We start from the raw sequence: 22,330 nt of genomic DNA, 5'->3' as shown, positions 1-22,330 counted from the left end.
ATAAGGTAGGCCTATCAAAAGTCTGATGGCAGCAAGGAAGAAGCTGTTCTTGAGTTGGTTTGTACGTGATCTCAGACTTTTGTATCTTATTCCCACGGAAAAAGGTGGAAGAGAGAATGTCCGAGGTGCGTGAGGTCCTTGATTATGCTGGCTGCTTTTCGGAGGCAGCAGGAAGTGTAGACGGAGTCAAAGGATGGGAGGCTGGTTTGCGTGATGGACTGGACTACGTTCACAACCTTTTGTAATTTCTTGCGGTCTTGGTCAGAGCAGGGGCCGTACCAAGCTGTGATACATCTAGAAAGGATGCCTTCTGTGGTGCATCTGTAAACATTAGTGAGAGTTGTAGTGGATATGCCGAATTTCCTGAGCCTCATGAGAAAGTAGAGGCATTGGTGGGCTTTCTTAATTATAGTGTCGGTGTGGGAGGACCAGGACCAGATCCTGCACTGACCAGCTGGCAGGGATATTTGCAGTTGGTGATCTGGACACCTAGAAACTTGAAACTCTCAACCATTTCCACTTCATCACCATTGATGTAGACAAGGGCATGCTCCCCACTACGCTTCCTGAAATTGATGATTATGTCCATCATTTTGTTGACACTGAGGGAGAGATTATTGTCATTGCACCAGTTCACCAGATTCTCTGTCTTTTTCCTGTACTCCGTCTCGTCATTTTCAGCCAACTTGAAAATGGAGTTGGAGCAGAATTTGGCCACACAATCATAGGTGTATAAGGAGTATGGTGAGGGGCTGAGGACACAGCCTTGCAGGGGAACCCGTGTTGAGCATAATCATGGAAGAGGTGTTATTGCCTATCCTTACTGATTGTGGTCTGTAGTTTAGAAAGTCTGGGATCTAGTCGCAGAGGGAGGAGCTGAGCCCTAGGCCACAGACTTTGGAGATGGGTTTTGTAGGGATAATGGTGTTGAAGGCTGAGCTGTAGTCAATAAAGAGGAGTCTTTCATAAGTTATCCAGGTGTTCCAGGGTTGAGTGTATGGCCAGGGAGATGGCGTCTGCTGTGTACCTGTTGTGGCGATAGGGGAACTGCAGTGGATACAGGTAATCTGGGAGACCGGAGTTGATGCGTGCCGTGACTAACCTTTGGAAGCACTTCATAATGATGGATGTCAGAGTCACTGGGCGGTAGGCATTAAGGCACACTGTCTGGCTTTTCTTTGGTCATCTTTTTGAAGCAGGTAGGGACTTCAGATCGGAGTAAGGAGAGGCTGAAGATGTCTGCAAATATCCCTGCCAGCTGGTCAGTGCAGGATCTGCATATTTCCCTGGGTGGAACTTTCAACTTCAGTAGGGGTTAAAGTAGATGATAGCCCAGTAGCTGTCCATTATAATCCCCACCCGGTTTCTCTCTCCATTGATGTTGTTTTTCTCACAGCTATGCAGATGTTTAAAGTGCGCTGTTTCTGGTCTTTGGGTTTATCTTAATGTTGAATAGAACATTGCTGTGGCATGGCTGATAGCAACAGTGTGGGAAGTACTGACCACGATTCTCCCAAAAAAGTTCTAAGTGTCAAATTCACAGGAAAACTGGTGTAAATCACGGTGTTCTTTTTCAGTGCGACTTCAGACTCGAATCTCCTACACTCTGTGCAATGCAGAGGTCACAATCCGGAATATCATTAAAAGCTCGGGGGATGGGGCCTATTCATGCCGGAGGCTGATAGCTTGCACAGTGGCTCCGAATGGTCAACCTGTTGTTTGCTGGCCAACTCGATCGTTGGCCAGCCTGCGACCCTCGCAGTGTTGCCCCTCAACCCCCTCCCCCAGGGCCCGATCGCGGCTCCCCGTACATTCACGGATCAGCCCCGAACCTCCTCCCTGCCGTCCCAGAGCACCCCGATCTCCAGCAGACCCCCCCCCCCCCCAGCAGTGACGATCCCGCCCAGCTGACCATCCACCCCACCAGACCGCCCCAATCGCTGGCCCCCTTCCGGCCCCAACTGATCCCCATGCAGAGTGGCAGCGGGACCACCACCCCCACTGATTGCCCCACCCCCTTGGCACTGCCCTATGCACGGTGGGCAGTGCCAAGATGCCCCTGGACATGGGCACTTTGCCCTTTGGGCAGGGGGCACAGGCTGGCACTACCAGGGTGCCCATGCCACGGGGGCACCACCCCCTGCCACCCGACCCCCCCTGAGGGGGCCCCGATTGCCCCTCCTTCACTCCAGCGGGGTTGTCCCGCTTGATCCCCAAAGGTGTGGATGGGAGAATTGCCCCCACTGTATCTGGGATGCGGGTGAACAGGGTAGCTCCTTCACAATCAGATTGAAGGACTGATAAGCTGCAGAAAGGTGTGCAAATTAGTGCCAGTGAAATCAATGTTAAATCAGGAATGGAAGGAGAAAGGAGAGCGAAAGAAACAGAATAGAAAGTGGAACTGAGGCCACAGTCAGATCACCCACGATCTTATCAAGTGGAGAAGCAGGCTCAAGGGGCCGAAACTACTCCTGTTCCTAATGTGTATGTTTGTGTATAAATGCTGGAAATACTCAGCATGTCAAGCTGCATCTGTGCAGAGGAAGACAAATTGGATTACAAAAAAGGAAAGTGAAAATTTTAAAATCAATGTTTTAAAAAAAGTTTCAACGGAAATTTATACATGAAAGAATGAGACTCCACACTTGGTCAATTTTCAGAGCCAGTTAAGTTAATTGGTAGTAATTGACGACAGTCATAACTTTTAAAGAGTACTTGTACTTGAAATGCCAAGATTTAACTTCCTATGGTGAGTTCAGTTTGATTCTACCAAACAAAAAGATGGCAACTTCATTAGCATCTTCATGGCATTTAATATAAATCAGTGATAATTGCTGTTTTTGTGAGGCGAACAGTGGAATTGTATAACTGGTAAGACATAAAATTTACATTGTAAATCTTTCAGGTGTGTCACTTTAGGACGCGCTGGGCATGTTAAACATTTGTCCAGACATTCCTACCACACCGTAGCACATTTTCCAACTGTGGATACAGCAATCCATTCAAATCCCCATTGAGTTTTGTGTGATTGAAAATCGTGCCTGCGTGTGTGTGTGTGTCCTGCTGATAATTTTTGTTCTAATTATATGAATCGGTGCACATTGGCACAGTGGTTAGCACTGCTGCCTCACAGCTCCAGGCCCCAGGTTCAATTCCAGCCTTGAGTGACTGTGCAAACCATTCTCCTAGTGTCTGTGTGGGTTTACTCCAGGTGCTCTGGTTTCCTCCCATAGTCCAAAGATGTGCAGGTTAGTTGAATTGGCCATGCTAAATTGCCCCTTAGGGTCCCAGAATGTGTAGGTTAGGGGGAGTTAGCAGGATAAGTATGTGGGGTTATGGGGATGGAGCCTGGGTAAGATGCAAGTCGGTACAGACTTGATGGATTGAATGGCCTCTTTCTGCTCTGTAGGGTTTCTGTGAATGATTAACTATCAGTGGATGAAAAAATCCATTTTTGTCTCTTCCATTGAAAACTTCTTGTACTAAGACTCTCTCGACAGCCATCGAACTTTGTTACATCCAAATAACCCACAATTGCATGCATGGTATAATAATAGGAATCTTAAGACGTAGTGTGCATAGTAGATACTCTGTTTAGAAAATAACTTTTATTCCTGAAAAGAACTTCTCTTTGATGTATACAGTGTTGTGTTTCCATTTAGGGAGCCCTGAAATATTGCAGCCTGCTGCTCTCATTCATCCTTTCTCCAAAGGAAATGCACTAATCATTGTCACTCAAGCACTCAGTTTCCCCCATTCCTTCCTGTGGCTCCTGGCTTGGCTCCTGATATGTAACTTTTCAATTCAGAAGTTTTGAAAGGGCGTAGGGTTGAACCACACAGTCTCTAGTTCAGAGTCAGGGGAGTCACCACTTCAAAACAACCAAAAACTTTGTCTTCTCCCTGGGTAATTAAGAAATACTGAGCTCTTTTGAATTCTAATTGTTCGGTCACATACTTGCCTGGATAACAGCAGTCACCGTACTCTAAGAATAGCTCATCTTGTGAAATCTTTTTGCGATGTCGGCTACAAGTTAGGGCTACTTCACCATACTTTTAACTCGCACATAACTGCAATGATTTGCTTCCTTGGGTCATACTATGTATCAATTTAAAATTAACCCTATAGTGGTAAGTCCCTGTCGCCAGTTGGAAGGTTTTCCTACCATCAGAAATTCTGCCATGCACACTCTCACCATTCTCTAATGATTAACAGGCATTTTGTTTTGCAATGTGTTAGGCAGATTTGAGGCTTGCCCTGCCAATGGGTGAGGATCTAAACAGCAAAATTGTAGATTTGTATATTTTAGTCCTCGTGTGAAAGGATCTGTGCAGGTACTGTCACAGGCTGAGCAATGAGCACAGACGCTGATCAGGTGCACACAAGCAGTGGTGTTTGTTTGTCCTAGTCAAAGGTGACCTTGTGTTAATTAGAATTCATTTAACTTGCAGATGTGATGTGTGGAGGTGGATATGTTCGGAGGTGGCTAATCAGTCTAGTTAGAGCACTGATGGATCTGTTACCTGTTGGCGCGATGGAAGTGCTTGCATTGCTATGTCCTCATTTCCCGTTGGCCAGTGTAATTCTTCTATTCGTAGGAGGTGGCTGATGAGGCTGTGCTATATACAACCATAGAAAAGTTACAGCACAGAAGGAGGCCATTTGGCCCATCTTGCCCATGCTAACCTGAGGCCACTCAAGTGCCCGGTGCCCTTCCTAATCCCACCTTCCTACACCGGGTTCATAACCCTGTAGCTTATAGAATTTAGGGTCTCTGCCTCCACCAGCAACTCAGGCAGCGAAATCCCTTTGCATAAAAAGAAATTTCTTCCTCATGTCCCCTACTGCCATTTATCTGAATCTATGTCCCCTGGTCTGATATGTAGCGGAGCTCTATGAATGTCCCCCATAATCTCCAGGACGATGTTGAAACTCTTAGTGAAAACTTCTGTATCCCTTGAAGTGTTTTTTTAAAACTCTCTTTGTGAACACATTTCCCTTTAATTAAGTTTTTTTTTAGCAAGTGTTTATTTAGGCATTGTGGCAACATGATCTTGCCCATCTTATCTAAGCTTTCCTCAGCAGTGCGTGGATGCTATACATGTCCGTCAGAAGAGGATCTCAGTATTTAGGCACCTTACCATCTAATCTTGTAGTTTCTGCAAGTCATGTGAAAATGGTGTAGCGTGTTTGCATGCCTAGAATAAATGGTCTACATCTCACAATCATACAAGATTGGGGGGAAGGGCAACCACTCTGTCTGCCCTCAGTTTCGTTGGGAGATTAATTCCTCTTCACTCCCAAGATTGTTTCTCATAGCTTATCTCTAGCATTGGCTGAGCCCCCAATGAGAACTGTGCTGGAGAAAGTTCTGCCGAGGTTAGATTGTGACTATTGACTGGAATTTGTTATGTACGCTGCAAATGCTCAGCCATCTCGGAAATCAGTCAAGAAATAGGAACTTGCCTCTTTAACGGAGGTCAGAAATTACACATCCTGTCGTGCCCTGGGAGTTTCTGCACATGTGATAAATTGGGAGCGCACTGCGCAGTCCAGCATTGAAACCTTGGGACTAGAGCAAGTGCTCAGGGTAATTGCATGGAGAGAACTGCATGAAAACCAGATCACGAGACCAAGGAGTCGGGTGCCATAATGAGAGGAGTCCAAGGACTGGGGGATGGTGTAGAGAGAAAGAGAGAGTGGACCAGGGAAGAAGCCACCAGGAGGAGACTGTTGGGAAGAACCACCACCACCAAGAGTAACTACTTGGGAAAGGAACAAAGAAAGAAGTTCCCAAAATGCTGCAGTTGACAGGCTCCAAGTAGTGAGGGCTCAGGAGAAGCCTTGAGCTGAGAAGATTGCAGAAGGTTGGCGATTCCATGCTGCGGGTCACTGAGGCGAGACGTAACCCTTTGAAACAGTGGAGTTCCGTTCAGTGGGGCTGAAGAGCTGAAGTCATGCTTGTCTAGTGTACAGACCTCTGAATCGAGGGAAACTCCGGAGATGCGACTGAAATGCTGGGAAACGAGCAGTCGTTGAGGCAGTCCAAGTCAGAGTGACTTCCGGAAGGAATTCAGAGGTTAGATCCTTGAAGGTGAAGACAGAAATCCCTTGTGAGGAGGCAAGAGTTTTAAAAAGAATGTGTGTCTCAAGATCCTGAATGGTCTTGATAAAGTTGAGATGGAAAAGATGTTTCTTCTTGTAGGGGCGTCCAGAACTAGGAGTGCTGTTTTAAAGTTGGTGGTCATCCTTTTAGGACAGAGATGAGATTTATTTCCCTGAGAGAGTTGAGACTTTGGAACTCTCTGCCTCAGAAGGCAGTGAAGGCGGAATCATTGAACATTTTTAAAGAGGGGGTGGATAGATTCTTGTTAGGCAAGGGAATCAAAGGTTACGGGTAATAGATGGGAATTTGGAAAAATAACAGACCAGCAGCAGACTTGAGGGCTGAATGGCCTACTTCTCCTATTTTGTAAGTTGTACATAGGACAGAGTATCTTGTCTTTTCCTATTCATGGCTGTACTTTTAAACAATATTTAAACAGAGAAACTGTACCCTACATAAAGGAAAAGATGTTAATGACTGTTATTCACTGGATGTTATTACTCTGAATTAGAGTACTAGTTATCGGTTGTCATACAGTGGCTGAAAACTAAAACACAAAAACAATTTCAGAATACAAAAACTCAGTACCATAAAACATAAGTCGCTGAATGTGCATGAGGTACCTGTAAAGAAATCCACATCAGTCTATATGAAACCAAAATATCAGTCGCTCTCCGTGAAATATAACCTCACAAAAGAAGCCATTTCCATTGTACTATGTCCTTTGAAATGGCTGAGATTATAGAGTTAGTCAAAATTAACATTTTTGCATTGGGGGAAAAAATGTTACATGTCCAAACACACTGCTGGAAAATATGTTTCTTATCTGCTGAACATTGTCAACAATGGAATTTGACCACACAGTCAAGATTTAAAGTGTGAGAAAGAATAGCCAATCATCTCCTTAAATGTCTCAAGGACTCCTGTGAAATGTCCATTAGCTCCTTTTAAAATATCTTTTTGGAGGTCAAATGATGAGGGAACATCAGGTCCTACTGAGAAATAGATGCTTGGTTCCATTGCCAATGCAGGGAAGTTCAATCATTACCGCATAACCTGACATCAGAGAAAGTTATTTTTTTCCTAATGAATCAGTCCTGAAATATTCTTTATATAATCCTCAATACAAATTCAATTAGTTTGGAGATTATAATTTAACTGTATCTATTAAATCCAATAATAGGAGGCAATTAAAATTAGACTTTTCAAACTGAGCTCATTCATTTCATGGAACAGTGATTAAAGATAAATATATCAGGCTCCTTGCTGGAAATCTGCATTTGTAAGACTGACCTTCAGAAAATGTGCTGTTTCTCAAGTGTGTAGGAGGTTGGTTAGCTCAGTTGGCTGGGCGGCTGGTTCATGATGCGGAGCAACGCCAAGAGCGCAGGTTCAGTTCCTGTACCAGCTGAGATTATTCATGAAAGTCCTGCTTTCTAAACCTTGCCTCTCATCTGAGATGTGGTGATCCTCAGGTTAAATCACCACCAGTTGGGTCTATCTCTCTCTCTGGAAAAAAAGGAGGTGCCGTCTATGGTCCCACGGGATTTTGTAGACTTTCGCCTCTGAACATTTCAAGGGGGCTGTTGTAGTTTAAAGTTAGCCACAGCCTTGTGATTTAACAAGTTCAGCTGTCCAGTAAGTTGGTTTGTACCTGTTAGATCAAATTTTAATTTATAATGCACAACTGGGGCTTTGTGGTGTATCAGGCTGTTGGTAAGATTATGCCACATATACCACTTGATCTCTCCACAAATTTGTGTAGTGACTTAGGCCATATCATTGCAGAGAACAGTCCCCTTTCCCTGCCTCCTCCCCACCCCCCACTTAAATCAATGGTTCCTAACATGAGTTGTGAGAAAATTCATAATGGGTAAATGTTTAGCAAAGTGATCTTTGCAGATGCCACTGGTCTTTAAGTCCTTCACTTAAGTGGCTATTTGTTACATCTATTCAGTAAGAATTGGCAAGCATTTGGAATGTGGGTCAAACCTCCCATTTGCTTGCCTGACCCCCATAGATTCACATTGGCGACACTGACAATCATAGAATTCCTACAGTGCAGAAGGAGGCCATTCAGCCCATTGAGTCTGCATCAACAATAATTCCACCCAGGCCCTATCCCCGTAAACCTAACATATTTACCCTGCTGGACCCCCTGACACTAAGGGGAAATTTTGCATGGTCAATCCACCTAACCCGCACATCTTTGGAGGGTGGTAGGAAACTGGAGCACCCGAAGGAAACCCACGCGGACACGGAGAAAACGTGCAAACTCCATACAGTCACACTAGGCCGTAGTCGAACTCGGGTTCGTGGTGCTGTGAGGCAACATTGTGAACCACTCTGCCACATGCAAACTGGATGGCACTCATGAGTAAGGATGTTAGCTGAATCCTATTTTGCCATAACAGTGCAAACACCTGTACTCATACAATCTGGGCTGAGATCAGTCAACTCCAGTAGAATACCGACATTTAATGAGTTTTCAATAGAATCCATAGAATCCCTACAGTGCCGAAGAAAGCCATTTGGCCAATCGAGTGTGCACCAACTCTTCGAAAGACCATTTACACAGTCCCCCCCCCCCCCCCCCCCCCCCCCCGGTCTATCCACATAACCCATGCAGACAAGGGGAGAACGTGTAAATTCTACACAGTCACCCAAGGCCAGAATCAAACCCAGGTCCCTGAGGCTATGAGACAGCAGTGCTAACCACTGTGCTGCCCCAAATGATCTATATGGCTTTGGAGTTTTGGGCTTAATTCCTCAATAGATTTTTTTTCTGTTATAATTTAAATTCTGATTATCCTGCAGCATGCTTGGGAGAAAGGAGGTTTCCCAAGTTTTCCACTATTGAGTTTTCGTAGTGTTCTTTTGAATCTGTTGTAGATTATTTGACACACATTGATTGTTAGTGAGTTAACAATTCCACTATTGGTGAACCAGACAATTACCAAGAAGGTGGCCAGCAAACAAAATGGATGTTGGTCTTCTGTTGACTACAAGTTTCTGTGTTCCTACCATTATTATAGCTGAAATCTTGCATTGCTGCACTCAGATAGCAGCTTTGTGTCAATTTATTTTCCTGCTATATTCCACAAGTGCAAATGTAACGGGGACGGGGGTGGGGGATAAAATAGTTTTTAAAGCAGAAATACAATGCCAAAAGGATCCACTTGGGAATGGAATTCTGTCGAGATTTTATCTGCTCATTTCCGATAATTTCAGTGGGAGAGCTGTGGAAACCTCCAGAAAGGCAACAATCATTATTTATACCACTTTCTCAGGGTGCCTGTGGTTCTGTCGTCAAAATTGTAAGGGCAATTGGAGTACCGCTGTGGAAACTCACCCACCCCCTTTGCCACTGAGGCACAACTCAATGTGCGGGTCCAAAATTTACTGATGCAGCAGTTTGCTCCTCCTGTCCAATTCTGGGAAGTTTTATCTGTATAACGGTAGGAATCGCTGTGGTTGTAGCAGTGTTACAGAGCTGTGTGCCGTTCAGCTTCCATTTAGCTTGTTAACTAGGGCCACCTGCAGGAATGTGCAATTCACTGCTATTTTGCCGGCTGCATGAACTCCGGTTTAAAGTGCTGTGAATTGCATGGAAGGTGAAACTGGACAAACAACTATTTCTAGCCCAGACAGACTTGGGTGCAAAGAACAGCAATTATAATATAATGGGAGAGGACAACATTTCCTTATTGGAATATTCCTTAACTCACAAAGGGAAAGGCACTATTTCAAAACAGGGTGCTTTTCCATTTATTTCTACTTGGTGACAGCATTGAACATCCCAAATCACACGCAGGATCATAGAATCCCTACAGTGCAACAGAAGTCCATTCAGCCCATCAAGTCTGCACCGATCACAATCCCACCCAGGCCGTATCCCCGTAATCCCATGCATTTACCCTAACTAGTTCCCCTGACACTATGGGGCAATTTAGCATGGCCAATCCACCTAACCCACACATCTCTGGACTGTGGGAGGAAACCGGAGCACCCGGAGGAAACCCATGCAGACATGGGGAGAACGTGCAGACTCCACACGGACAGTGACCCAAGCTGGGAATGGAACCCGGGTCCTTGGCGCTGTGAGGCAGCAGCAGTGCTAACCACTGTGCCACCGTGCTGCCCCAATCTGTTATTTCTAACAGATGGCACTGAGCAAATTGATGTGTCCTAACTTGCTGCTTTGTTCCGGTTTGTGTTTTGAGAGTCTGGATTTTTAGTTAAAAGCTGTAAAATCCTGAATCTGGCTATCAAGATTTACTGGAAATATGCATGTGAATTGGAACGTAACTGCTGTGGATGTCCTTGATCTGAAATGTACAGGAAAACACACAGCCAATGTAACATCTGTGGCGGGAGGATCTGAGTTAACAGACTGAATTGTGTTGGCCCCACTGGGAATTTGTTCTGTGCTGCAGGCTGCCAATTTACGTAAGGCCCCAGTTAGGGCTGTTTTTGGTGGGGGGAAGGGGGGTGGTGGGGGAGTGGTTCCTGCTGGCATTTTGCTGTCTGCCAATTGTGGAGGCTGCCAATTCGATGGAGGAGGCCTAACTGTGGCAGGCTGGGGCCATTGGAGCTGGAGGCAGCCAGCAATGCTGCAAAGAGGGGGCATTAGTAGGAATGTCACCACTCCCAGATTGATCTGGAATCTCCAGGAGTTCAGGATCAATCTCCAGGACACTGCTAGGTGCAATCCCGGAGAAAAACCCAAACGCACATTTCAAAACAATTCCTTTAAAATTTTCTTTAAACATTTCTCTTTACCGAATATAAACATATTGAATGTGGAAGCTGTTTGGCTGACAATCGAGCGTCCTCCAATTGAGTAATTAGTCTTTTCAAATTGGCTGAGGGAAGGCAATGGGGATTATCTTATAGAATCATAGAATCTACAGCACGGAGACAGGCCCTTCGGCCCAAACTGGTCCATGCCGACCAAAAAGCCAATCTAAGCTAACTCCATTTGCCTGCATTTGGCCCATATCTCTCTAAACCTTTCCTATCCATATATCTGTCTAAATGCCTTTTTAAATGGTATCAACTGCTTTTAAATATTACCCTTTAAATGATCTTATGAAAAAAATTAATGTGTTGGTATACAGTGAAAAGTATTGTCTCTTGTGCACTTTACAGACAAAGTATACCATATATAGAGTACATGAGGGTGCAGAATGTAGGGTTACAATCATAGCTAGGGTGTAGAGAGAGTAGAGTTTTAAGAGCATAGAACAAGAGTGAAAGATAGAATTAGTGGGAATGCTGGGGACAGCTCGCAAGAAGTCGCCACGCTCCGCGCCAGTGTGACAGTTTAATCAAACCTACAATCAGTTAAGTGCACCTGCCGCCTACCTGCACAGCAGTGGGGGTCCCGTGGGCAGATTGTAAATCGTGATCCAAATGCTCCGAAGCCAGCACAGAACAATTTTTAGCTCCATGTGCCTTGTTTGCAGTGGACAGCACTTGACATGACAGAATGTGGTAGTGGTGGAAAAGATGGTTCCTCTGTCCCATCTACATCCTGTGATCTAGCAAGTAAGCCTACATATTTCAAAAATATAATCCTGGAAGTAAGGTGGATTCCTGGCTACTCCTGTCACGCCAAAGTAAAAGGACATACAAATGGTATATGATCGAATTTAGTGTTTCCATGTGCACAAGAGCCAAAAAATGAAAAAGTGGCTCTAAATTTGTTAATGCAGTAACCATTTTTTGGGCACAAATGTTTGTTGCAAATGGGGAGAGCAGAAAAATTGCTAGTTTTAACCCAGCATGGTTTAATAGCAGGGAAAATGGCATTGAGTAGAATCGGAGGGATTTGTTTATTTTAACACCACTCTAATTTGCAACGCTCAATTGCAAACAAAAACAACTTCCAAACAAAATAGCCGCAAAAATGCAAACTTAGGCAGAAATATGTTTTGTTGCGACATTAGTTAAAATACTCCATTCTTTTTAATCTTCTTCACAGGACTATGAGTATCAGCTGGTTTCATATTCATCACAATACCAGAAGAACGACCGATGTCCTCCCCCTCCACAGGTTTTGCCAGACAGAGCCTGTGAGGTTCCCAGCTGCAGGTCGGACTCTGAATGTGAAAGGCACAAACGCTGCTGTTACAATGGATGTATTTATGCTTGTTTGGAATCTGTAAAGCCACCACCAGGTATACTTGATCTTTGCAAGGTTCTGCAAATCTTCTCTATTCAGACCAAAATTATGAGGGACATTACCAGAGTGGATAGTCAGAGGCTTTTTCCAAGGGTGGAAGTGCCAATTACAAAGGGGCACAGGTTCAAGGTGAGAAGGAGAAAATTTAAGGGAGATGTGCGGGGGATGTTTTTCACAGAGTGGCGGGTGCCTGAAATGCACTGTCAGAGGGGGCGGTGGAGGCAGGCACACTAGCAACATTTAAGAGGCATCTGGTTTGGTGCATGAATAGGGAGGGAATAGAGGGATACGGACTGAGTAAGGGCAGAAGGTTTTTTGTTAGTTAGGGCATCATGATCGGCACAGGCTTGGAGGGCCGAAGGGCCTGTTCCTGTGCTGTACTTTTCTTTGTTCTTTGTCCTTTCTTTGTTCTCTTACTGCATCGTTAACGCAGCTTAGTATTTAATTATACATGAAGCACAATTGACTCCAAACCCTCCTAATTCCACTTACTAATTGTGCAGAGCCAGAACATATTTTTCAGTACAGTGGCACAGTGGTTAGCACTGCTGCCTCACAGCATTAGGGACCCGGGTTCAATTCACGGCTTGCGTCACTGTCTGTGCGGAGACTGCACGTTCTCCCTGTGTCTGCGTGGGTTTTTTCCTGGTGCTCCGGTTTCCTCCCAGTGTCCGAAAGACATTAGGTGCTTTGGCCATGCTAGATTCTCCCTCGGTGTACCCAAACAGGCACCGGAGTGTGGCGACTAGGAGATTTTCACAGTAACTTCATTGCAATGTTAATGTAAGCCTGCTCGTGACACTAATAAATAAACTAAAACTTAAAACATTTTCCCATCTTGGCTGGAGAAAGAATGTACTCCCAATCTTCTGCCTCGACCACTCTGTGGCAGTTTTCTGAAAGGCCTGTCAACATTGTACAAGCTTGATTTGCCTGCTCATTTTTCCTTCTGTTTCGGGATGCCTTTACTTGTCTCCTCCTCCATGTTCATCCAAGATTTGGGACTTGCCATGTGGAAATACCAAAAGAAAATGATTGTAGATCAAAAACTTGCTTGTTATTTTCAATCACAAATATCAATGCAACATGTGAAACATTCAGCCCCCTGATTAACAAAATAAAGACTTTTTTACTTCCAGATATTAACCTAGCAGAATGTAGTTTCTACAAAAGACCTGTTCTGGATTACATCATGTGGGATTTCTTCAGGTTTGTGACGGGGAGGAAGATAAGAATAGGAATGTTGGAGCGGCACGGTAGCACAGTGGTTAGCACTGCTGCTTCACAGCTCCAGGGTCCCGGGTTCAATTCCCGGCTCGGGTCACTGTCTGTGTTGAGTTTGCACATTCTCCTCGTGTCTGCATGGGTTTCCTCCGGGTGCTCCGATTTCCTCCCACAGTCCAAAGATGTGCAGGTTAGGTTGATTGGCCAGGTTAAAAAAAAAAATTGCCCCTTAGAGTCCTGAGATGTGTAGGTTAGAGGGATTAATGGGTAAATATGTGGGGGTAGGGCCTGGGTGGGATTGTGGTCGGTGCAGACTCGATGGGCCGAATGGCCTCCTTCTGCACTGTCGGATTTCTATGATGATTTTGCAGTCATTAAATGAAAGATTATTGTTTCAACCAATAAACGTGATTTCCTTGTAGCCTCTTAAGTAAATGTAGTCCAATCTTGGAAATGTTGGAGCTGATTTTTCATATGAAATGAATTTATTGTTGATGCAGATCATAAAGGCTATCTTCAACCTTTTCAAATATACAAAAAACAACCGATTTGGGATAACATGAGAATGTCTTGATGTCTTCACTGATAAATCAAACAATTATAATAACTTACTGAAATGGAAGCAGGAATCACCTTGAACAAATGTTTGTACACTCTCTCTTTCTCTTTCATTCTGTCTTTTTCTCTCTCTTTCTCTCTCACTCTCTCTCACATTCTCTCTCTCTCTCACAATCTCTCTCTCACTCTCTCTCTCACTCTCTCTCTCACTCTCTCTCTCACTCTCTCTCTCTCACTCTCTCTCTCACTCCCCCCCTCCCTCTCTCTCTCTCTCTCTCCCCCTCTGTCTCACTCTCTCCCCCCCCTCTGTCTCACTCTCGCCCCCCCCTCTGTCTCACTCGCCCCCCCCTCTGTCTCACTCTCCCCCCCCCCCTCTGTCTCACTCTCGCCCCCCCCTCTGTCTCACTCTCGCCCCCCTCTGTCTCACTCTCGCCCCCCTCTGTCTCACTCTCGCCCCCCCCTCTGTCTCACTCTCGCCCCCCCCTCTGTCTCACTCTCGCCCCCCCCTCTGTCTCACTCTCGCCCCCCTCTGTCTCACTCTCGCCCCCCCCTCTGTCTCACTCTCGCCCCCCCCATTTCTCTCGCTCTCGCCCCCTCTCTCTCTCGCTCTCCCCCCCGTCTCGCTCTCGCTCTCCCCCCCCTCTCTCGCTCTCGCTCTCCCCCCCTCTCTCGCTCTCGCTCTCCCCCCCTCTCTCGCTCTCGCTCTCCCCCCCCTCTCTCGCTCTCGCTCTCCCCCCCCTCTCTCGCTCTCCCCCCCCTCTCTCGCTCTCGCTCTCCCCCCCCTCTCTCGCTCTCGCTCTCCCCCCCCTCTCTCGCTCTCGCTCTCCCCCCCCTCTCTCGCTCTCGCTCTCCCCCCCCCCCCTCTCGCTCTCGCTCTCCCCCCCCTCTCTCGCTCTCGCTCTCCCCCCCCTCTCTCGCTCTCGCTCTCCCCCCCCTCTCTCGCTCTCGCTCTCCCCCCCTCTCTCGCTCTCGCTCTCCCCCCCTCTCTCGCTCTCGCTCTCCCCCCCTCTCTCGCTCTCCCCCCCCTCTCTCGCTTTCGCTCTCCCCCCTCTCTCGCTCTCCCCCCCCTCTCTCGCTCTCGCTCTCCCCCCCCTCTCTCGCTCTCGCTCTCCCCCCCCTCTCTCGCTCTCGCTCTCCCCCCCCTCTCTCGCTCTCGCTCTCCCCCCCCTCTCTCGCTCTCGCTCTCCCCCCCCTCTCTCGCTCTCGCTCTCCCCCCCCTCTCTCGCTCTCGCTCTCCCCCCCCTCTCTCGCTCTCGCTCTCCCCCCCCTCTCTCGCTCTCGCTCTCCCCCCCCTCTCTCGCTCTCGCTCTCCCCCCCTCTCTCGCTCTCGCTCTCCCCCCCCTCTCTCGCTCTCGCTCTCCCCCCCCTCTCTCGCTCTCGCTCTCCCCCCCCTCTCTCGCTCTCGCTCTCCCCCCCCTCTCTCGCTCTCGCTCTCCCCCCCCTCTCTCGCTCTCGCTCTCCCCCCCCTCTCTCGCTCTCGCTCTCCCCCCCCTCTCTCGCTCTCGCTCTCCCCCCCCTCTCTCGCTCTCGCTCTCCCCCCCCTCTCTCGCTCTCGCTCTCCCCCCCTCTCTCGCTCTCGCTCTCCCCCCCCTCTCTCGCTCTCGCTCTCCCCCCCCTCTCTCGCTCTCGCTCTCCCCCCCCTCTCTCGCTCTCGCTCTCCCCCCCCCTCTCTCGCTCTCGCTCTCCCCCCCCCTCTCTCGCTCTCGCTCTCCCGCCCCTCTCTCGCTCTCGCTCTCCCGCCCCTCTCTCGCTCTCGCTCTCCCCCCCCTCTCTCGCTCTCGCTCTCCCCCCCTCTCTCGCTCTCCCCCCCTCTCTCGCTCTCGCTCTCCCCCCCTCTCTCGCTCTCGCTCTCCCCCCCCTCTCTCGCTCTCGCTCTCCCCCCCCTCTCTCGCTCTCGCTCTCCCCCCCCTCTCTCGCTCTCGCTCTCCCCCCCCCTCTCTCGCTCTCGCTCTCCCCCCCCCCCCCTCTCTCGCTCTTCCCCCCCCCTCTCTCTCTCGCTCTTCCCCCCCCCTCTCTCTCTCGCTCTTCCCCCCCCCCTCTCTCTCGCTCTTCCCCCCCCCTCTCTCTCGCTCTTCCCCCCCCCTCTCTCTCGCTCTTCCCCCCCCTCTCTCTCGCTCTTCCCCCCCCTCTCTCTCGCTCTTCCCCCCCTCTCTCTCTCTCTTGCTCTCCTCTCCCCCCCCCCCCCCCCCTCGATTTGATTTATTATTGTCACATGTATTGGTATACAGTGAAAAATATTGTTTCTTGCGCGCTACACAGACAAAGGGAAGGAGAGGGTACAGAATGTAGTGTCACAGTCACAGCCAGGGTGTCGAGAAAGATGAACTTAGTGCGAGGTAGGTCCATTCAAAAGTCCAATGGCAGCAGGGAAGAAGCTGTCTTTGAGTCAGTTGATACAAAAGTCTGAAGTCACGTATCTTTTTCCCAATGGAAGAAGGTGGAAGAGAGAATGTCCAGGATGCGTGGGGTCCTTGACTATGCTGGCTGCTTTTCCTAGGCAGTGGAAAGTGTAGACAGAGTCAATGGTTGGGAGGCTGGTTTGCGTGATGGACTAGGCTTCATTCACGACCCTTTGTAGCTTCCTGCAGTCTTGAACAGAGCAGGAGCCATGCCAAGCTGTGATGCAACCAGAAAGGCTGCTTTCTATGGTGCATCTGTAAAAGTTGAGGAGTTGATCTGCATCAATGATAAATTCACTTCCTATGAAAGTTAGACAATTACATGGATAAGATGGTTATAGAGGGATATGCACCAAATGCGGGCAACTGGGACTAGCTTAGTGGTAAAAACTGGGCGGCATGGACAAGTTGGGCCGAGGGACCTGTTTCCATGTTGTAAACCACCATGACTCTAATCATAGCAGACATGCCAAATTTCCTTACCCCCTAAGAAAGTAGAAGCATTGATGGACTTTCTTAACGATAGCGTCGGCATGAAGGGACCAGGACAGGTTGTTGGTGATCTCTCACTTTGTCTGTCTCTCTCTCTCTCCCTCTCTCTCCCCCATCGGCCCAATAACATAATGTGTCCCAATAACCAGCAAAAAGACTTTCTCGCACTAAGAATGTATAATGTGAATACCGAGGCTCCAATTACTTGCACAAAGTTAGCCATTGAATTTGCGTAATGGCTCCATTATTATAGGAAGAATATCTTGCAGCATGGATTGCAGTTCAGATATACTAAGCATTTATAGATTTTACCCTTCAGTCACACCAGAAAGCTAATATGTGTTTGTTATTTTGCTGGCTTGTTTAACTCATGTTAATTTTAGTTCTAGATTGGTTGGTGCAGCCAAAGCCCAGATGGCTTGGGGGCAATGGATGGCTACTTGATGGACCAGAGGAAGTACTTCAAGGTGTTGTTTCTTCGATATTATTTGTGATTTGGATACATGTGAGCTGAGTCAATGAGTACAACATAACTCCTTGTAAATTAGTAACTGAGGTTATTATTTTCTATGACCAAGTCTATTCTGCCATTCATATAAAGATCATGGATCTGGATTGTTACATTTTTTTCCTCAAGTTGCTGAATTCCTCAAATCTTGGAGATCATTTAAAGTCCAGATCTCATTACTCGATTTTTAGGTTTTAAGTCATTCAAATATCTGCAATGGAAAGTGGGAGAAAGTCCAGGAAACAAACTGGGTGCCAAAAAACCTGGGTGAATTGCAAGAGAAACATGAAATATCTATTTGAAACATTGCTAAGCAAAATACAGCCTTTGCAGGTACCATTTAACTAAATGATGCTTTGCGGGTTTTATTTGCACAGTTCAGCCACACCACTTTTTACTGTGATTCTAAAACTCCCCATGACAGAGGCAGATAATGGAACAAAACATTATTGTCTTGTCTGATTCAAAAGGATTTATGTTAACATAAGCCCCTAAAGGAAAACTAGTACTCTGCAATAAACATGTTTTTATTTAATTTAATTCTTGTTCATAAACTGTTTTGGCTCCAAGGCCTGTCACCACCATCCATAATAACATTGAGTGAAGAAGACATGGCTCCTTTTTTCATAGAAAGGAAAAATGTGTTTCTTTTGTCAAGATATTAGCGGGAAGGCAGTGGTGTAGTGGTATTGTCACCTGACTAGTAATTCAGAGACTCGGGATAATGCTCTGGGGAATTTGGGTTTGAATCCCACCACAGCAAATTCAATCAATAAAATCTAGAATTAAAAGTCTAATGATAATTGACTATTGTTAATTGACATGAAAAACCATCAGGCTCAAATTTCCTTTTGGGAAGGAAAACTGCCACCCTTACCTGGTCTGGCCGACATATGACACCAGATCTACACCAATGTGGTTCACTCTTAAATGTGCTCTGAAATGCCCTTGCCTAACCACTCTATTGTACCAAAAACTGCTTAAAAAGAATGAAACTGGATGGACCACCCAGTATCGACCTAGGCAACGGAAACAACAATGGTACACAAAGCCCTGCCGACACTGCAAAATCCTCCGAATGGACATCTGGGGCTTGTGCCAATATTAAGAGAGCTGTCTCGCAGACTAATTGAGGAACCGCCTCACAGTCATATACACAGAATCATACCTTATGGATAAAATCTAATCCTGGGTATGTCTGTCCCACTGGAAGAGGTGGTGGCACAGTGGTAGACAGTTGGGAAGCAGTTTTTGTCCTGGGAACCTGAAGTCTTGTAGCATCAGGTGAAACATGGGCTGGGGAATCTCCTACTGCTGATTGCCACATGGCGTCCCCATCTCCCCCCACTCTCAGCTGATGAATCAGCACTCCTGCACCACTTGGAGGAAACACTGAGGGGGACAAGAGCACAGACTGTACTTGAGATCAGGGACTTCCGTGTCCCATCACCAGGAGTGGCTTGGTAGCACCATTACTGACTGAGCTGGTTGAGTCCTAAAAGGATATAACTGTGAGATAGTGTCTGGGTCTGGTGAGGGAAAAGCATACTCGACCTCATCCTCACTAACCTGCCTGCTGCAGATGCATCTGTCCATATTAGTATTGGTTCCTTCACGAAAGGGCATTAGGGAACAAGATGGGTTTTCATGATTAATCTGTTACGGTCACCATTACTGATACTAGCTGATTGCAGTGCTTCCCCCCCCCCCCCCCCCTCCCTTCCCCTGCACCAGTGGGGTTTACAATAGGTCCCCACTAACGGAGCGTTGGTGACCCGACCCCACTGGAGTGAAGGGGAGTAAGAGGTGTCCTGTGGACATTGCCAGCTTGAAAATGCCAACTTGACCCCTGGCACTGCCCAAAGGGCACAGTGGCAGTGCCAAGGGGACAGTACCAGAGGAGCGGGGCCTAATGTGGGCGGGGTCTCTGGGGGACATCGGTTGAGATGGGGGTCCTGCTGTCACTCTACATTTTGGGATCAGTGACAGAGGGAGGGAAGGGCTGATCGGAGCTGGGTTGGGGTGGTCAGCCTATCGGGGGAGTTAGGGCTGCAGGGGTGGTCGGGACCGCTTGAGGGGGGGTGGTTGGAGCTGCCGGTGATGGGGGGGGCGGGGGGGGGGGGGTGCATTGGTTAGGCCGGTAGTGCAGGGCTACTGCCCATACGCTGATCTTGGCGCTGACAGATCAGCACATGTGCAGTGGCCCGCTCAGCACTGTGCTGCCGGCCTCTCCAGCGGGAATAGGCCCCATCCTCTGATTTTTGGAGTGATTCATGCTGGTGCACTCAGTGTGAGAGATTCATTTTGAAACTCCCGTTGAAAAAAACAGCAGGATTTATTCCTGTTTTTACGTAAATTCGACACTTAGTTTTTTGGGGAGAATCGCCCACTCTGTCTCCTGCCGTGCATTCATCTGTCCTAACTTTCTATTTCTATACTCATTTGTGCATGTTATTCCAGTAATCCTGAGATTAATATCTTGTCTGCTGCCTAAAATCTGCCTGCACAACCTCATTCTGTTTTCTGTCTATATCATTGGTACCAATATGGACTACAGCCATTGACTGTTCCCTCTCACCCATAAGAGTGCTCTACAACTTTTCAGTAACATTTTTAATCCTGGTGACAGTGAGGCATTGCACCATCCTGAATTTCGATCCGGGGCCAAAGTCTGTGCCTGTAACTATAGAACCCCCACTATTAGTATTGCCTCTTGGAGTCTCAGAATCCCTACAGTGCAGAAGGAGGCCATTCAGCCCATCAAGTCTGCACCAACTCTCTGACAGAGTAGCCCTCTGCCCCACCCTAGCCCCGTAACCCCACACATTGACCATGGCTAATCACTTAACCTACACATCTTAGGACTGTGGGTGGAAGCCAGAGCACTTGGAGGAAACCCATGCAGACATGAGGAGAACAAGCAAACTCCACACAGACTTGCTTCGACAATCTTACTCCTGCATCACCTCACCCAGTCTGAGTCTGCCCTGAACTCCCCAGAGGAACAAGCACTCTCAGCATTATTCAGAATTAAATACCAGTTGGCGATTAAGAGGCACTCTGGAGACTTTTGCACCACCTCCAAGACCACCTCCTGCACCCACATTCTTAAACTGCAGGGCTTGCCCCTCCAGAAGCATGCTATTCATGATGAACCACAGGAACAGCAGCTGCTGTTGCTCAAACTCCGAAACATGGAACTCAAACTCTTTAGCTGCCAACACCATGTGTGTGTGTGGTTGCCCAGGTCATGAGAAGCATGGAGTTCTGACATGGCTGTGCATTCCACGAGAATGAAATGCTGTCTAGATCTCTGTTTATTAGACTATTAACTGGCCATATAGAAATAAACTGAAGACTTAAATAAACAGAAGACTCATCAGGCACTCACCGACCAGCTGCTTCCCTGTATTGATATCACTTGCTTTTATAAGGAGATTGATTTGACGGTTTTTACTTGACTCTTTAAATTAATATCTGAGATATTAATATTCTGACAAATTCAGAACCTTTTAATGCCACTATCCCTTGTTATATGGTGGCACAGTGATTAACACTGCTGCCTCACAGCACCAGGGACCTGGGTTCAATTCCGGCCTTGTCTGTGTAGTCTGTACGTTTTCCCCGTGTCTGCGTGGGTTTCCTCTGGGTGCTCCAGTTTCCTCCCACAGTCCAAAAGATGTGCAGGTTAGGTGCATTGGCCATGCTAAATTCTCCCTCAGTGTGTCCGAATAGTCGCCAGAGTGTGGCGACTAGGGGATTTTCACAGTAACTTAATTGCGGTGTTAATGTAAGCCTACTTGTGACACTAATAAATAAACTTATTTAATTTTAACTTTAAATTATCAAATTGGTTTTGGGTTTCATACTAATTAATTGACCTTGTGTTTAGTTAATTAATTTAAATTAAAATTAAAGAATTTTGTTTTGTGTCAACAACTGGAAAGGGTGGTGTTACTACACAGGGCCATATTTCTGGAACCACTTAGAATAATGTGCTCCCAAAAATTAGTTAGATATTGTGCAGCCTATTTCTGTTGCTATGACTTGCAACATATCGACTGTAGGGGCGGCACAGTGGTTAGCATTGCTGCCTCAGAGCGCCTGGGACCTGGGTTCAATTCTGGCCTTGGGTCACTGACTGTGTGGAGTTTGCACGTTCTCCCCGTGTCTACATGGGTTTCCTCTGCGTGCTCCAGTTTCCTCCCACAGTCCAAAAATGTGTGGGTTAGGTGGATTGGCCATGCTAAATTGCCCCTTAGTTTCAGGGGGACAAGCAGAGTAAATATGTGGGGTTATGGGGAGAGGGCCTGGGTGGGATTTTGGTCAGTGCAGACTCGATGGGCCGAATGGCCTCCTTCTGCACTGACGGGATTCTATGGTTCTAGTGCATTTACTGTATTTTATAAAATAAACATCTATTATACCAAATGTTATGCAACACTTTGCCATTCATGTAATCACCCCTACATATCAAGAACTCGGGAATATTAGTACATTTGAACTGACAATTACAAAGCCAATTGATCTTTTTAAGTTTCAGTTAACATTTTTTTGTGGTTTCCCTTTATATCGTATATTAGTAACAAGAATACGAAAATACAAGCAACAACTTTTTTGAAGTTTGTCTTTAATCATAGCTGCTCGAGCATATTGTCCCCCTTGAACGGTTCACTAAACTGTGGAAATAAGTGGAACAGTGATCAAAGATATTTACTTTCATTCAGTAATTGAACGTATGAATAATTTTAGTCATCTGAATTTTAAATTAGAAAGCACTTCGCTTTTCTTCACAATGTCTTTTATTCAAAGTCATCGTTTTGTAGCATTCTAATTCTCAGCACGTCAGATCTGAA

The 22,330-nt window shown here is 46.8% G+C and overlaps 1 protein-coding gene across 1 annotated transcript in view; it reads left to right on the top strand.

The window, feature by feature from the left end:
- The window catches only part of wfdc1 (WAP four-disulfide core domain 1), a 51,754-nt gene that overhangs the window by 7,928 nt on the left and 21,496 nt on the right, over positions 1–22,330 (top strand). Inside the window, exons 2-3 of the mRNA XM_078210616.1 lie at positions 12,093–12,288; positions 17,350–17,433. Of these exons, the coding sequence (XP_078066742.1) occupies positions 12,093–12,288; positions 17,350–17,433 (280 nt within the window). The remainder of the gene's footprint in view (positions 1–12,092; positions 12,289–17,349; positions 17,434–22,330) is intronic.

Source organism: Mustelus asterias, chromosome 4 (assembly GCF_964213995.1).
Source record: "Mustelus asterias chromosome 4, sMusAst1.hap1.1, whole genome shotgun sequence".
NCBI lineage: Eukaryota > Metazoa > Chordata > Chondrichthyes > Carcharhiniformes > Triakidae > Mustelus > Mustelus asterias.
This window is presented reverse-complemented; position numbering and strand designations above follow the sequence as displayed.